The sequence below is a fragment of the Oenanthe melanoleuca genome, chromosome 1 (genome assembly GCF_029582105.1).
Source record: "Oenanthe melanoleuca isolate GR-GAL-2019-014 chromosome 1, OMel1.0, whole genome shotgun sequence".
Taxonomy (NCBI): domain Eukaryota; kingdom Metazoa; phylum Chordata; class Aves; order Passeriformes; family Muscicapidae; genus Oenanthe; species Oenanthe melanoleuca.
In genome coordinates this window covers 11,125,092-11,143,309 of record NC_079333.1, presented here as the reverse complement: position 1 = coordinate 11,143,309, position 18,218 = coordinate 11,125,092, and the positions used below count along the sequence as shown (strand labels likewise).

Genomic DNA, 18,218 nt, shown 5'->3' with positions numbered 1-18,218 from the left:
ATTAAAAATTGATTAATCCTTCAGCTTCATAAATTCAATTTTTTAAAACCTTTATTTTCTCTACTTAAATCAATTTTTAGAAGTTTTGCTTAGAGGGTGTAATATATTTATACTGAAAATACTTTTAATTTTTTAACTTCAATTTTTTTCTAAGAATAGAAGGAAGGTGCCATTATTGTTTTGTTTCAGAAGCCAGCCCATAGTATTAGAAAAGACTTGGCATGGCCATTCACACGCACACTAAAGTGCTCAGGTGCAGTATCATACAGACCAGTGAAGAATATACAAAACACCATTGTGTATAATACTGTGACAGTTGTTCAATATATTCACATACAGTAATTGCCGAGTACCTGAAAGGAAATCAGCCATAAATCCTGAAGAACCTTATCTATAAAATTGAGTAACCCATCAATATACTGTATCTCTTCTAAAAATACCCGTATTTTACAATAATATACAAGGTATCTGCTTGCAAACACAGAAGTAGCCATAAATAAAACTTTATTCTTTCTTTTCATTTACAAGCTACCAAGTACCATGTATTTACACAGCACTGGACACTTAAAGTAGTTGCAGTCACAAAATGATCCAGACAGCTGTTGATAAAGTAAAGGATCTTAAGATAAAAGCAAAGTAATACTGTAACAGATAAATGGCAAAAAAGCAGTTTTGCCATAATGATCAGACTTGCATGTTGCATCAATTCTGGTTGAAACGACTGAGTGCCATGCGATTCTCAGCTTTAATCGTTTGCAGTCTGGCTAAAGTTTGTACAGTCATTTCTCCTCTGCAGTTATTAAAATAAAAAAGTTAAAAACTATAGCAGCAACAAGCAAACCCTGTGACAGGAAGGCAAGGTTTAAGAACTAAAAAAGTTTATACAATGTGCTTAGGAAGGTCTGCAGAATTTATCTTCCATCGGCTGGAGTTCGACTGAGTGACAACATGATTCGGGCGTATCTTTCACACAGTTCATGTGTGGAGTAGGAGGGTAACTTTGGCGGGTCATTGAAACCTTTAATCTCTGTAGAACAATCTAGCAGTTTTGGCAGGAAATCTGTCAGTTTTTCTTGCAAGTTTGCTGCAAATCAAAGCAGAAAAACAAACATAAGCATTTATGTTCACATGTAGAATTGTCCTTTTTCTGCCCAGTGTTGACTGTTTTTTTTTGTTTTTTTTTTAATTAGTGGGTAGAAGAGGAGGAGTTTTACTTGGAATAATTCAGATTCTTTAGACCTTCCAGCAATAACTAGGACATATCAATTCCTAGTAAGATGTTGATATAAATTCCCCTCCCTTTAGATGGTCTTACACCACAAATCTTTTTCTGTTCAAAAAGCATGTTTCCTTTACAGCCTGATATCCCAGGAATAACTTTTTATTTAAATGTGTAAAGGATTATTCAAAAATCAGGGCAGGTCAAAAAATATTAACAAGGCACAGGTTTAATTCCAGACATTAAAAACATCATACTTATAAAAAAGGTGCAAAAGGGCCTTTTCCCTTAATAATAAATGACTTACGTTCCATTTCTTGTCCAAGATAGGAACACCAACGGTTTCTCATATCTTCCACAGCAACAATATCCTTCTCTTCCATTTCATCCACCAGTAGTAATGGCAAACACGGGACAATAAGCTCATTCATTATGATCAGGCCATTATTTACTTCCTGATCATCTCCTGATTCAAACAGTGCTGCAGCATGTTCATTTAGTTTCTTCAGAAACCACAACAAAAAAGGAAAGCCTTTAAGTACACAGCATTTCAGTCTACCATGCATCATTATCAGTTTGTTTTAAAGCACAGTCTTCCTACAGAATTACCTGGCAATTTGAATTAACCACAGCTGTGCTTTAGCATTTACTTCAAGATGCATATGCTTTACTAATCCACTTGAACTTGTGCAGTTCCTCAAGCCACTTCATTTCATACCTGCCAACTCCAATTTTGCAGCTGTTTTGTTAAGACTGAGATTCCATCACCTGCTTTTATTTTTTCACTATTGTTAAAAGTGACATAACAAGATAAAAATACTTGTTTTAGGCAAGGCATCATTGCTGATGCCTTTCCCAATATTTGTCTCCCCATTAAACCATGGCAGCAGGGTGAGTCTGCTTAACAACACTGTCAACCACTGCTCCCACCTAGCCCAGACATGATAGCACTGAGCCCACTAAATCACAAAGAAAATGACTGGCTATTAAAAAAATAAAAACAAACAAAAAACAACAGGGCGGGGTGTTGGGGGGTGGAAATAATGATTTCTTTTTTACTTTTACTTTTTTTCCCCTTAGAAGCCTCAGTATTGAATTGCTCAATGCAGGGAGGTTTTGGGCAGCACTTTTCTACTAATTAACTTTATTAGAGCTACGCAGCAAACAACATTTTGAGACACAGGGTTCCCCCTTCACTTACTAGCAAACACTCTCGTCTGTAGTGAGATATCAGCTCCTCATCGTGCCCTCTGTATGGGCCTTTGGACAAGAGTTCTTTGTTATTCTGGTAAGCATAGATAAGGTAAAGCAAGGCTTCCATGTAACTGAGGAGAAGAAACAGAAGTATTAGGAGCAACATCCACATACCACCTGCTTTAAGGTAACTACTGTGTTCCTCAAAGGACAGGTAACTCTACTTGCTAGATGGAAAGTCCACCCCTCCCCACCAATACAATTTTGTCTTTTACACACATAAGAACAAATTATTTTATTATTAGATTAGATCATTACACACCAAGTCTGATCCAAAGCTCACTGAAACCAATGGGTATAATTTCACTCACTTAACCAGCTTTAAATTTGCCTTGAGTATCCATGAAAACTTAATTTTTCCTGACTGCATTTATGTCATTATTGGGTTTGAGCTTCCATGAATATCTTGATAGTGCTCTCCACCTCAGCAAATAAGATTTAAAACTGTCACCTTATTTCTAAAACAAAAACTGTGAATTTTTAAGTTTCACTAACTGTAAGTTCTTCCAAGTTACTTGAAATCTAATGTGATGGAAGAAGCCATCACAGCATTTCAAAAGCAGAAGTGTTAATATTTCTGTCTTTAATCTGAATGCAGAAGATAAATGCAAGACTAATTGGTAGAGAAGGAATAAGAGAGCACCCAGGAACCTATGAGTTAATAATTGACAGAGATCCTTCATGCACAGATGAACAATCTCCCCTCACACTGCTGCACACCATCTCTTGCAAACACCTGAAATGCTGAATTCTCTGATTTACAGAGAGACCCAGTTATGACAGACAAGCACTGAAAGTAGCTCCAGTAGCTACCCTAAAAACAGGCAGTTTGGTATCTCATTTTTATTAAAATTTAAAAAAAAATCTAAGAGGAGGAATTTCCTAAGGGAGTGGTTACAGAAACTTGCAATTTCCACTCCCTCTTGATGAGAGTAGGAGCTCATGGGTCAAGTTGAAGCTACCAAAATCAAACAACCAAGATGCTGAAGAAGGCTAAAAATTATGTGCACACACAGAGCATACCTGAATACAAGTCAAGAATTTTCCAGTCGAAAACTCAAGACATAAGGTAATACCTCCCAATGAGACTATATAAAAATAAGGGAAAGGGCTACTTGAAGCCCATTTTTCCTAGTCGTGAAAACTCTTCATACCACTGGTCACCAATAAAACTGACCAGACAGCTGAAAACTCAATGTAGGAGGAAAGGGGAAGAAAAGATGATAACAAGAACTGGAGATGCTGGTTATAAAGCCAGACGAGGAGGACCTTCTCCTTCCGTTCTTAGTTCAGTTATTTATGAAACTGCAAGTTGAAGCTACAGTGTCAACAGCTCTCTTGATGCAAATTAAAACTCAGAAGTGGTAGTGGCCTTATTTCCAGTCATCCTTTTCTAGCTCCTTCCCTCACTTGTGTGTGACCCTTTCCTGAAACAACTGTGGTGCCATTTTAACACCAAGGTAAGTTATTTTAGATTATCATGGCTGTATATCTAAGCTCAGACTCATATCTTGGGTCTGAGGAATGAGACCACAGTAAAATTAGCAAACAGATCCACAGAATTATAAGGTGGCCTGGGTTGGAAAGGAACCTTGAAGGTCATTTGGGCCCTGTGCCATGGGCAGGGACATCTTCCACTAGAGCAAGTTTCTCAAAGCCCCGTCCAGCCTGGCCTTGAGCACTTCCAGGGATGGGACAGCCACAGCTTCTCTGGGCAGCCTGTGCCAGTGCCCTATCACCTGACTGTAAAGAATTTCTTCCTGATAGCTAATCCAAGCCTCTTCTCTGTCAGTTTGAAGCCATTCCCCCTTGTCCTGTCACTCCATGCTCTTGTAAAATGTCTCTCTCCATCCTTCTTGTAGGCTCCTTTCAGATACTCAAAGGTTGCTTTCAGGTTTCCATGCAAACTTCTCTTCCTTCAGGCTGAACAGCCCCAACTTTCTCATCTTGTTCTAATTGGGCAGGTGCTCCATCCCTCAGATTATCCTGGTTATCTCCTCCGGGCTGGCTCCAGCAGGTCCCTGTCCTTGCTGTGCTGAGCCCAGAGCTGGATGCAGCCCTGCAGGTGGGGTCTCAGCAGAGGGGCAGAGGGCAAGAATCCCACAGGGCTTTGGATGTGGGACATGGTTGGCTTTCTGCCTTCTCACAGCTAAACTGCACATAAGCTCAAGCCTGTGCAGCCTAAGCCTAAAATCACTGAAGCTGCTCACAAAATTCTAGAGCTCACAAGGTCGAGGCTTTGGAAAAGACACAGAAAACACAGAATGACAAAACTTTAGCACTGCTTTGAAAAAGGCATTTGAGTCAAAACCAAGAAGCAAGAAACTTAAAAGGCAAATGCTAAAGCATACAGTTTGTTCATTTTTAAGTTGCTGCCACAAGAGTGAGCTGCAGGCAAAACTCCTACCAAGGCTCATTAGCTGGCTGGGTTCATCTCAGCCAGAGCGGTCAGAGATGCCTGAAAGACTCAATTTTCCACCTGCAGGGAAGGGTGAGCCTTGTCACCCACCATCAGGGATCACGAGAGACCACTGCAAGTAGGCATGAAAAAGATACACCACAGTACTTTAATGTTGATTTTTGTGTTTGTTCAGCACATTACAATTAAAGAAATAAATACTGCTTGAATAATGGTCGACTTTTGGCTCCATCAAGACATGGAGTGCTGCTAGGTTATCATTTAGTGTTACTGAAGCTAAGAAAAGTTTGTCAACAGAGAGGTGGGTCTATGAGGCAAAAAAAATAAAAAGCCTTAAAACAGTCCCACTAATGAAGATCATATTTCTATTATGAAAGTCTATCCTTTCATTAATATTTTTAAAGTTATGTTTTTATGGTTTTAGTGTTAAATTAACTGACAGGGATCAGTGAGCAGGGATCAGTCTTGTTTCCAGCATAAGATGGTACAATTGCTCTCTCAAGTGTGCAAGGTGGGAACCTCAGTAAATCTGAGTCTTTTGGGAACCTGAAATACAGGTATGTATTTGCACAAGATGCCTCTAGAGCAGGTCACTGGACAGTCAGATCTCACTCATGCACTAACTATATTTTAATCCTACTGTCTTTGTATCAAACACTTTGTGAAGCACTTCTGAAATTGTACCTTTTATTTCTGGCCCATATTAGAGTGTAAGAGTGGTGATAACAGGCTTGTTTTCTAAATTATGAAGGTGCTTTCTAACAAACACCTCACCCTAGTTCTGCAAGTTATTATAAACAATGGAGAACTTTGTTTAGCACATAGCAGAAACCTGTGCTTCCCCCTCTCCTCCATGGCATAACCAGAATATGCTATGGCAAGAAGGAATTTATTGAAAACATTGGTATTTTACAATTGAAGGTGCCACTCTGGAGTCCCAGTGCCAAGGAATCTCAAGAAGATCCACCCCTGCCTGCAATCTTACAGACTGCATGAAGGGGTTCCTATAAACCACACCAAAGCTTGTGACATTTTTGCCTCTTTATGGAATGAAGCAACACCAGGGTGTTTATTTTTCAAATAAGCCAGGCAATCTTCTGCCTAACCTTTGTACACAAAATGTTTAAGACCAATAGTGTAGCATATTTCAGTTTAGATTACTAGTAAATGTACTGTTTATTACATGGTGGTAACCCAAAGGCAACCCAAGACTCTGGGCTCATTGTGTTAGTCAGTATAAAAAGATCATTCACAAAGGCAAGGCTGTGTCTTTGGCAATCAATTTTCCTGTATTGTTGGAGGCCTTTCTTTTTTAAGAAGACACAAGATGAGAAATATGGAGCAATTTACTACACAACAAAGAGACAGAATTAAATTTGACTCCTGCTCTAGCTTTCCCTGCCTATTGTTCTATACATGAATCATCAGTGATTGACTACATTTATACTGTAATCACCATTCTTGTTGCATGTGTAGATCAGAATAAATTTGAGTTGTTTTGAGTTAAGCACATAAATGTCACCCATTTTATACAGTCACAATTTCTGACTTGTTCAAAAAGAGAAGGGAATGAATCACCATGGAGTTAAGGACAATCAGCTGTAACAATGACAGCTATGCATAACAGTATTTCTCAAATATATTCTGTCTTCCTGATCTTTAGAGCCCACCATAGGTGGAGTTTTGGCCCAGACTAATGCAGAAGGCAAAACCATTTCAGTGGAAAGATCCAGTCAAAAAGCAGGAAAGACACAGACATGACTAATTGTGTCTGCTGATGTAAGCAGATAAATGTATGTGCACAGGTAGTGCCAGAGAAGGAGGATTTTCACAGTTGTGATACCCAGAGCACTCAAGAATAAAAGAGAAGGAAGAATAGGGGTGCATGTGGAGGGTGCTCTGAAAAGAACCCATGGATTGATAAGAGATTGGAAATGGAAATTAAGAATAGGAAGATGCAAGACTGAAGACATGAGTAGACTGAATAATGCTTATCTGAGATGAAGAATACATTAAACACTTCTTAATTTAAAACATAGCTTTACTTATCAATATTACATTTTGCCTTCACATTGTTCTACTACATTTGAGCTCTATTCTACCACTTACCTCTTTTTTTGGAAAAACTCCAATCCTACCATGAGAAACATGGTTGTTTCCCTGAAATGTCTATAGTCTTGATGCCATCTCTGCATGTAAGAAAGGGTAAACAGAACTTCATCAACAAAAATATAATTTATTTTTTTAAACACACAACTCCCCTCCACTTAAATTTAGTATCCAATGTCACAGTAAGTACTAAGGACACCAGTAGGCTTGCATATGTGGAAAGTCCACCTGAATCCACCCTCTCTCAATAAAAAGAAAATTCTTAAATGTCTTAAACATTTCTAGATGAGAGTATTCTTACAGAACCTATCACCATTTGAAAGGAACACAAAGCATCTTAGGAAAGCCACAGGTAAAATTATACAAGATCTTGTTTTTTCTTCCCTATTCAGAAAGTGTTGAAAAGCTTTTTTATATGCCAGATATTAAGCTTGATTTTCAATACAAGAATGACATAGAAAAAGCCTGAACATAGGTGGTGCTAAAAAAAAAACAACAAACCCAAATGCAACACAGATGAGATGTTGGTGCCAGAGCAGAACATTTATTTTACTGCATCACCATTTTATACCAAGTGACTCCTGGTTCACTTTACAGGTAAATGCTACAGGTGAGAAAGGCACTTTCTCTACAGAGGGTTAACTGCTAACTTTCAACTGTGCAATAAAGATAAAATAGGGGACAACACACCATAAGACACAGCTATTAGCAGATTCAACAGAAAGAGCTTGAGAAAGCATCCATAAAATGCCATCTCACTATACCGGAGAAACCAGGGGCACTTTTCTGCAGAGGAACAGAAGATATCCCCCCTTCACACTCTTACAGCTAAGTCCAGAATTTTTTGTTCTCTCTGTGCAGCATCATTCAGAAAATGATAAAATGCTGAGCCCTGCACAGCCATGAAAATGCAACTAAAATGCCACTCAGAGGGTCCTTCTCTATCAGTAACCAGGGAGGCACGCTGTAATGCAGCAGCATCTACTACCAGGTCCTAAACCTGGTAATGAGAAATGGCAATTAAAATATTTTTTATTGGATTTGTGAGGAAAAGATTACCCCCATTATCCTCCTGATCAAGTTGTTTGGACCTACCAGCAGAATAAGGAGCTATAGGTGGTGCACTGGAATCTGCCCAGGACATAAATACCCACTGTTAAGAGGTTTTAATGAATAGTATTACTCAGACTTGAAACTGATGCTGCAAAATCAGCTCCAGGCTTAGCTTTAAATGTGAGATGAATTATTTTAGCAACTATTAGTCACGATTATTTAATGTCTAAGATTCACTCTCACTTTCCCTCCAAGTTTTTCTAAACAACACAGGAGGAAAAATTAAATGCATAAGCTGGTTATGCATGGTCTTGGCAAAGAAAAGAATCTGCTGAAAATGAGAATGGCTGCAGAGACAGCTGGAGGAAAAGCACAAATGGGACTGTGCCTGCTATGCAGCTATCAGGATGAGCAAGGCTAGGCACAGACCACTTTTCCTCCTTCCCTGTCTGTTGTGTCTGCCTACAAAAAGCCATGTGGCTCATGTGGTGATAAATTACAAAATATTATTAGTGACGTCAAGACTCGTTAACAAAGTAAGGACAGATTGCAACCTGACATTTATTTATGGCTCAAACACTGGAATTACAGATGTGGAAAAAACAGCTCAAGAGCAGCCTTTGGACAAATAATGGGTCTTTAAATAAATAGCCAGTTTTATCTTCTCAGTCTGAGACAAGAAGAAATTTGTGAAGACAAAATTCAGCTTTACTGATAACTATTTCACATTACAACTTAATTTAAAGCATGAGAAGTACTGACCTCATATTCTTCCATGTTTACTTCATCTGGCTTTATCATTTCAAGTTTGGCTTGAGCAACCTTCATTATGTTACGGCACCTTATAAAAAGCAATTAAAAAATCATGAAATATTACTGGAAATTCAGAGAGGATATTATCCTTACAAAGACAGGAGCCTCAAACAGTATGAGCTACAGCCTTATGCAAACCAGTGTGAAAATGCCATGGAAAATGTACATTTTATTATGCATGGCATAATCAGCAGAAGAGGGCATACTTTTGAAGTATGTGTGATGGAGGCCTGCGCTATTTAAAGGATTATTTCTTTTATTTTGCTAAATTGCTACATTGCTCAGTCTTTTAATTTTAAATTTCAGATAGTTTGAAATTCCCTGACAATTACTTTGCAGAAGTTTAGAAGATTATTCCCTACACAGAAATCAGACTATTTTCTAACTTTTAATTTACCTATTTATATAATAAGTAGATGGAATTTTGAGTGGATGATCACTCACCCAGTTGGAAAGGCTTTGCCACCACTGCTGATAGTGAGGAAACACAGTAAAAGAAGGTGGAGAAATCTATGTGCAAAATTATGAACAATACTGAGCATTTCTACTTATTTTAGATGAGTAGAAACTCAACTTCTTGATTACTCTTTTAATAGGAATTTTTATAAACGTGATTTGTTCTGCAAAGTAAACTTGCAACTATTAACTAGGAGATAAAGCCAAACACACCAGCCAAATGTGAAGGGGTGTTTCCACACATCAGAGAACGTTCATGAACACAGGAAATGAGATGTGCAGATCTTATTACCTTTCATCAAAGCTGAGATTGTGATCTCCAAACTGCTCCAGCAATGTTCTCTCAATTATCTTCTTTGGTGCCTGGTTTTGGATGAAGTAAACAATTGCATGACGCAAACGATAATCACATTCAGGTGGTGGATCTTCCTGGGCTAATTTTAGCAGACGTGTGTATTCCAATTTAATTGCCTACATAATTTAAAAAAATTGACATTATTCCTTCTGGTTTTTAACTCAAACAACACAGACACAAGATAGTTTATGTGCCATGGCATTTTGCCTATAAAATTTTTTAACAGTTTCATAGACCACCCTTCTCAAAAGTCTAAACTAAGTTTTTTAAAAGAAAACAAAACCACAGATAAATTGCCAAGTTGGCACTTTCTCTCACCAGTTAAGCCTGACAAAACCCAAGTAAACCTTCCCTTCAAAAGTAGTTCCAATCCTGTGCCATGTCTCCCTGAGAGGAGATTTATCCAATCCTTAGAGAGGTTTCTCTAAGCCCAAGACAAGTATAAGATTCCAGACACTTGACCTTAAGAAATTTTCTGAAGTGTCATAAGGTATAAAAAGTACCTCTAATACATAGTTAAATGCAAAGACATTAATAAAAAATACCCTACAGAAAGTTTAGTGAACATGTATGATTTGGAAATGGGAATGAAATATGTCTTTAAATGAAAAACAAATGATAGGATTTCTGAAGAAAATAATAATTCGACATGAACAGTATTGCCCTATATGACAGGATGCAGCCCTCACTGAATATTTTAGAGAAATTTTAGAGGTCATCAGAATCATTAATCGTTATTTTTTCTAGCTTTGCCAGCACATTAGGTTTTAATGAACATGATTTGATATGTTCATTAGATTTTATTCACTGAAACTATCCAGCATGAACAGGAGCAACAAGAAAAATAATTAGAAAAATGGTGACAAATGTTAACACACATTCCATAAATTCCCTCTGAAAACAGGGAGGTGACCAGATGGTTTTCCTAACACATTAGCAAAGTTTCAGTACAACATATGCACAAAGTAAAGCACTAAAGCAGTCATTAAAAAAAAACCCTGTTCAGTATTTCAAATGCTGTAATACCTGACATTTAACTATCAGAAACTTGGGCTCCCATCCTCTGCTAATAACATATTTTGTTTCAGGACTAAACATGTAGGGTAATAATCATTCAGGTTTAAACATAGAGCATGTGGAGATTTCTAAAACTTAGGAGAATGTTCTGCATCAATATCTTTAAATACTCACAGAATTGCATTGCCATTAAAAAGGATGTTTAGGACAACATTATAAATGCCAAAAGCCACAGAGCTTCTATTATCTTACATCAGAAGTTCTACCATTAGAAAGTCAACATGGCTAATAATTAAACCTTATTTATAGAGGAAGCAAATGAAACAGCTATTAGACATTTATTTTTCATATAATTACTCAGAAGTAGGAAAAAATTATATTACTTTTATAATTTTTAAAATAATGTGGTATTCTACAGATTCAGAAATCTTTAATAAAATGAAAAACATTTCTCTAACAGAAAAAGGGACAGTAGAAAAATTTTATGCTTTCTATTCCTCACTGAGGATATTATATAAAGATCTTAAAGATCTTTATTATATAGAGATCTTAAACATTCTGCAAGAAGTTGTCTATAAAGGTTAAAGAACAATGATTTGAAGAGTTCACTGACCAAGAAATATCTGAATGTTAGTCATGTCTTAAACCTAAGATCTAGAGGGGGAGTGAATCCTAGGCAGTAACAATGACCCACACCAAAGGAGTTTCACCTGAGTAACATTAAAACAAAGATCTAGAACCCCCCCAGCTTTCTGAAAACACTAATTTCATTAAAAAACACATAAAGGAATTAGTGTATAGTATACATAATACAGTAACAGTATTAAAAGATATCTTAGAAGCTTTTATAGTAAGTTATTGGAAAATGTGAGATTTCATCTGATGCATCCCAAACCAAAGATTTTTATTCCCAAAACAACCCCACTTCATCTGCATCCATTCATACATTCCTTCAAAATGAACCATGTTTCACCTCCTCTAAGCTACTGCAAACACAATTCAGCAGAAAATGAGTAAGGAAAGTTTTCTACTTTATGTCAAAACATTTTCTCACTCAAAGACATTCTGCCCACATGAAGCCTAAATGTTTAAGGATTTGAAATTAAAGACTGAAAATCATTTCAACTGAGCATTGTTTTGATAACTCTAAAGTATTAAATATAATTTTATTTTGAAGCAATTTTCTGCTTTAAAATTATCAAAAACCCTTTATATTAAAAAACATAATTAGATATGATTGAGCTTTCTGGTAAGGAGTGATTTGATCAAATGACAATTTTTTTTTCAGCTTTAAAAATAATTTATATATTTTCATTAATAAATTTGAAAAAAAAAAAAAAAGGCAACCAGCACTGAATCCCAAACAAACCAAATTTCTCTGAACAGAGACTGTGGCAGGTGTCTCTCCCTTCCCTGAGATCAGGCACAGTTAACAGACAGCCCTGCAAACACTTTATGGTTATAACCTTTCTCTAAGTATCCACTTCAAACACCCACACCAACAGACAAACCAACCAACCCACGAGGTTTCAACTTCCTTACTGAGGGGTTGCAGCACTTTTTGTTGGTGAAGATGGGGTTGTTTGTTTGTTTGTTGCTTGTTTGGGGGTTTGCTTTTTAGAATTTCTTCTTGTGAAAGTACACCATAACAATTAAGAAGAAAACAGACTGCTACTCAATGACAAGCAAACTTCTTTCTCCTCTCCAAATCACATTTGAGAGTATTTTCCACTTTACATCATGTCAAAGCAATTCCCTTTCTAATACCCTGAAAATTCAAAAGGCCAATAGCTAAAGGTGCTCAGAAGTTTGTGTATTTAAGAAAATGAACATATTTTTAAATCTGGCATCACAGTGAAGACTAATCACCATAAAAATACCAATGCCTAATACCCAGTAATAAAAAATTGTTTAAAAAAATAGTATTGACACCTATGTGGTTACAAAAAAGAAAGGAATTTAAATTTATTAAAAATCTTTCAAGTAGTACAAACCAAGAACTTCTTTGAAATAAACAACAAATGACTAAAAGTCCCTGGGTAAAAAAATCCTGATGTCCCACAGTCTAGTAAAGGCATGGGTTTTATTACTAACAGGAAAAAAACCCACACCCTTTTATTGATTACACATCAAGATTTCATGTTATTATGTTACTCACTAGTATTATTAAAAAGCTAAAATGAAGCAAGGATATATGGGCTACTGATATCAAAAGGGCAAAAATATCTGTCTATTTTTCAAGGAAGAAGTATCTAAATGAGGGATTGATATAGACAAGTATAAAATGCTGGAAAAGACTCTATATGCAGAAAAGGATAGAGGGAGTAGCATATCTAACAGGAAAAGTCAGAGTAGAAAAAGTTGAAAAGGTTAGTTGTACCTTAAAGAACCCTGCTTCTGGCCCACACCTGTCATAAACATTCCTGGCTTTACCTATAGCCATGATAATACCTTGCATGTTCGGGGTCAGCATGACCTGCCACAAGGGATTTAAGGTAAAATTTTTGAATGATTAACATTTTAATGACTGAATTCAATATGCTTTTAGTCTCATGCAAGATGAAAAAGCAATTTAATGCATGCATACACTGATACGGCACATTTCAATACAGATCTGGTGAGCATATTCTGCAAATCAAATCATGGCATGTGTATATATAGTTTTACTGCAACATTAAAGGCATCTTACAAAAAAATGAAAAAAAAACCAAAAACCCACCAACAAAAAAACAAAACAAAACAAACAAACAAACAAACAAAAAAAATTGTGTCAAAAAAATTACATGGACCAAACTTTCCAGGAAAGGATCATGCACAGTTCAGCATTAGTACCAAGCAGAAACTGCACGCTGAATGAGTGCTACCCATGGCCATCTAAGGATTCCAAAAAAAAAAAAAAAAGTTCCAAGTAGAAAAATCATCCCATCACACTTCAAATATACTACAATCACAGTAAACTATACCACCTGTATTTTATGCATATTTCAAGGTCAAAGTAAGACTCACTGCTGCAAATGCAATCAATCCCTAATGCATCTGTAGATAATTTCTTAAACATCAAACCCGAAACAATTAACAAACACCAAGTGAAACACAAGACATATCTCACTGTTATTCACATCAGTTACACACAATTTGATACATCCAAGCTACTCAGAAAAGCTTTTCTCCTTTTTTATCTGTAAGCAAAGGAAAACACTCCCTCTCTACCTGCCCAAGGTATTACTGGTGCAGCATAAAAACGGTGAATACACTCACAAAACAAACAGGGAAATAGTCAAGAAAGTTACCCTCTAGAAAGAAAATGGCATGGAGACAAAAGTAAAAACAAACAAACAAGCAGGCAGGTCATTATATGAAGTTAAATCCTCATTTCTTTCAAGATGGAGACTACACATCTGTGAAAAGCTAAACTCTGTGATGATGTCAAACCATTTTATTCCCATCCTCCCAGTTATAACTTATCACACTTCCAGGGCAGAATGACCTGAAATATCCATTTCTCTAGGGAAGCTAAAGCCCCCCCAAGAATCCATGTTCAGACACCTGAGAATACAGGCTGCACCCTATTCCCACCCTACAACCCTATTCCCACCCAAAACAAAAGCGGAGAAAGCAATGACAAGGCAGGTCAGTTTGATGACTGGCAGTGTTGCTTTCTACTGCTGAAACTGGGCAGCAAAAAAACAATGAGCCTCTCAATTATTTCTCAAGTAGTAGCAGGTATGTCTGCTGAATCTGAATTATTTTTAAGGTTTGCAAGGTTCAGTTCTACCAGCCATGTCAGTTTTAGGTTATTTCCATGGCCAATTTAATCTGAAAAGCTTAACCTTGGCAAGTAAGAAATCAGACTTGAACATGAGCTTTACTGGATGACAAGAAGGCACAAACATGAAGAACATCCCTCAGTGTCCTGTAACCTTTTAAATAATGCAGCAGTGTGCAGTCTATCACTAGTATTTTGAAGGCTACCTGCCTAACACAAACATTCAACCTCCACAGCTGAAGAGACAAATACACCTCCAGTGTAAATGATACCATGCAAAGCGTGCCCAATTAGAGTTTGTAGTGCTTTCCTTCCATATTTCACGACAAACTGATATTGTTAAAGATTAAAAAATCGCTAAGCATTTATTTTGCAGAAGTCTGTTAGGTGCCACAGTGTGCAAACATGCCAAAACCTCCCATCAGGCAGCACAAGGAAGCACCGAGGAGGAGCGGTGCACACAATCAGAGGTACCTCATCGTCATAACCCCCCTCCTCTGACTCAATCACAAAAGTCCCTACATCAGGGATCGCCACCTCTACCACTCGCTGGGTAGGAGCTGCTTGAGCTGGGGCATTATCAGAGCTCTGCAGAAGAAAACCATTATCAGTACGTGTTCGGGGAAAAAAGGAATCATCATCATCATCAGAAAATACAGCAGAATTATGGAGAGATGCAAAGTGACAGGCTGATCTCTAGTACAATGATGTCCACTGCTGAAATTCTGAAAGAATTCAGAGACTGTAGCTAATTAGATAATAAGTGATAATTATACTTTTTAAGCGGTACATTTTAAAATTAAGCCATAATTACTAAATTTATTTCATTTGTCCTTTATTCACTAATTCTATCTTTACAGTGTTACAACTCAAATATTCATTATAATTTTAAGTCACTTGGCAAAGGATGAGTCTGTGAACCACCATTTTTTGTACATTTCACGCCAAAATTACTAAGCATATAATGAAATATCAGAATAGTTTAGGAAGGGACCTCAAAGATCATTTAGTCCTAAAGATGTCACCCACTATATCAGGTTGCTCAGGGACCCATCCAGTCTAGCCTTGAAGAGGGCCAGGTCAGATACTTCATATCTGAAATACCTCATGAAGTCACACCAAAGGATAGAAATATAACTAAAAGCTAAGATTTCCCAATGCTCTGGGAGAAAAAAAATTAAAAAAAAAAAAAAAAAAAAAAAAAGGCTCTAACAATCAAGATGGATGTTCTGAAGAATATTTAAAGGAGCATTCAACTGGTTTATTTTTTAGAAGTGTAATTAAGGAGAAAATGGGATTATCCTAGTCACTAAGATTCTTGGTATGTTAAACTAAGTTTTAAACAACAACAGAGACAAATCTTGGCTCTTATAGTCTATCACAGAATAATAGGCAGTTTGCAACATTTGCAGAATTTAAACCCTAACCCTAATCCAAGCAATTGGAAAGTGCTATGCTACTTGTCCTACAATGTAACAGCAGCTTCACCTTTTAACAAATATTCCAAAAACATACTCAGTATCTATTTACACCCAACAGTGTATAAATACAAATGAAGCATTGCCCTGCAATCACAGGGCAGAACAAAAGGACAAAAGGCATAAAATGGACATAATGAATATGTGGTGAATAAACTACAATCCTGTTACATGTGCTGATGTTGGCTTTCCTTCTCTTAAAAATGGACAAAGTGAAAGTGAAGTAATGGAATATATGCCTGCATGTCTGAATGCATATGGAAACAGAACAATTGGAAAGTATGCTGATACACTGAGAAGGAAGCACAATTCTGCATAAGTGAAATTTGAGGATACAGAGAACAGCTTTTAAATGTTAACAGAGTCTAACTAGATTTCAAATTAACTAGAAATTTTTATTTTAACAGCTGAAGTAATTTGTTTTAAATAATGTTTGCATGTTTGTTTTTTTTTTTTCCTTTTGTCTCATTAAACAGACTGTGGTGTTCCCCAACCACAGTCTTGTGAAGTGCTAAGGCTGACCACTGTGCCAAGTGCCATTGTCCTGAGCTACAACACTTCATCCATGGAAAAAGGTCTAAGACTTTCACATCCCACTGGGATGGTGCCCACAAACCCTGGAAGTAGAACAGCCTTATGAAGGACATTTTATCATGAATTTTGCTATCTCCATAGCCACCTTTTCAGCTGAAGTAACACATATTTAACAGCCTCCCACTAAACTGTTCTGAGAACTCAAAAAAGGCCAATATGCAGCAGTCTAAGGCCTTAGTGGCAGGGCATCTTTTCACCCAGAGTTAGATTAATTTCCCTGTTAGCTTTGATTTCAGTTTAGCAGAGGAAGTGTGCTTACCCTGCCTTCCTGACACCACAGGAAGGCTGGAAAACACAGCAAGTCAACAGGGTGCCAACAAGCTGTCACATAATTTTCAAAGATTGTAAGGTATCTGGGGCCAGACTGCTTCTGTTTAATGAGATTTCACATCTGATCATAGAAAGCATTTTGCACAGATCTGAACTGTTCATATCCTTAGTGGTTACTAGGGATGCCTAAGGAAGCCATACTGTACATTTATGGATATAGTTCCAAGATAGATGCATATATTGTTTTAATGGCACTTAGTTTTGTGGCAAACACGTTTGTCATTTATCTACATACTTAGAGGGAAGAAAAAAAATGTCAAATATTAGTTTCATTAATAATGCATAAAATAGTTAATGTCCCATTCCTCTTAGTATTTGTATGAAGTGAAAACAAACACCCAACACTGATTATTATAGCCATATAATACAGCCATTCTATGAATGACAAAAATTTATTTTCATCAGGTTTTGAATCTGCATTAAAGCTACAGAATACTGTTGAAAAACCCCTTATGCTTGAAAGCTACATCAACCTCCACAGGTCTGTCAAAAGAAACTCCATTATATTCTTATATTTCCCAGATAAAAACCTGAATGTCTAAAGCAATATTTTTCAAGTCATTTACATGGACTGCCAATGTTTACTCCTCAAAAATACATGGGATCATTGAACATTTTTAAAAGATGGTGGGCCTAAACAGCTGATTGTAATTTGAACAATATGCTGTAGTCCTGACAAGCACTTTAATCTCATAGAGAACACTGATTTTAATATTTTTTTTGCACTAGAGCCATTACTGTTGTACACAGTTTCTGGATGGACTTTAGTGTTGGACAGTCCCTGAAGAAAAAGCAACTTTTACTTCAAAGTTTCCAGACTCACATCCTTTTATCAGTTTTTATATCATTTCCACTTGCAAAATAAAACCAAAATAAGTATTTCAAGCTTCAAAATATCCTCACCGTATCCATTATAGCTTCTGGACCTCTATCTTCTTGTTCAGCTAAAGCTTTATTGATTGCTTGAACAGAATCTTCTTTTAAGTGCTTTGAAATTTCAGCTCTTGATGGCTGTTCTAAATACTCTGGTTCTCCTGCTTGAACTTAGTGACAGAAATAAGATAACAATGTTGTGTGTTAACATAAGCATGAATTTTAAATTGATTAGTTTTATTTGGATCATTGTCTCATAGGTAAGGTGAGCACACAGTAAATGCAGGGTAGGTCACAATTCACAAATACAACTTTACACCAGTCTGTGTCTCATGCCATTTTAAACACTTCCCTACAAATGCACCTGATTTTATATTAGGAACAATAGATCTGTCCTGTTTATAGACCCATTAAGGCTCTTGGGTGAAGGGTGTTCATCAATCAATCATCAGGGATGACTGAGAACAAAGGCAAGGTTCTAG

The 18,218-nt window shown here is 36.8% G+C and overlaps 1 protein-coding gene across 3 annotated transcripts in view; it reads right to left on the bottom strand.

Moving 5' to 3' along the window:
* Positions 1-487: 487 nt before the first annotated feature.
* USP25 (ubiquitin specific peptidase 25) overlaps positions 488-18,218 on the bottom strand; it is an 88,854-nt gene continuing 71,123 nt past the window's right edge. For 2 of the 3 annotated variants that reach the window (XM_056489687.1, XM_056489703.1), the window contains 9 exons: positions 17,767-17,906; positions 14,936-15,049; positions 13,076-13,171; positions 9,616-9,794; positions 8,817-8,895; positions 7,002-7,081; positions 2,421-2,544; positions 1,527-1,722; positions 488-1,084 (listed from right to left, as the gene is read on the bottom strand). In XM_056489687.1, coding sequence (XP_056345662.1) covers positions 912-1,084; positions 1,527-1,722; positions 2,421-2,544; positions 7,002-7,081; positions 8,817-8,895; positions 9,616-9,794; positions 13,076-13,171; positions 14,936-15,049; positions 17,767-17,906 — 1,181 coding nt within the window. In that variant the 3' untranslated portion in view covers positions 488-911. The remainder of the gene's footprint in view (positions 1,085-1,526; positions 1,723-2,420; positions 2,545-7,001; positions 7,082-8,816; positions 8,896-9,615; positions 9,795-13,075; positions 13,172-14,935; positions 15,050-17,766; positions 17,907-18,218) is intronic. The other variant, XM_056489696.1, reaches the window with a different exon arrangement.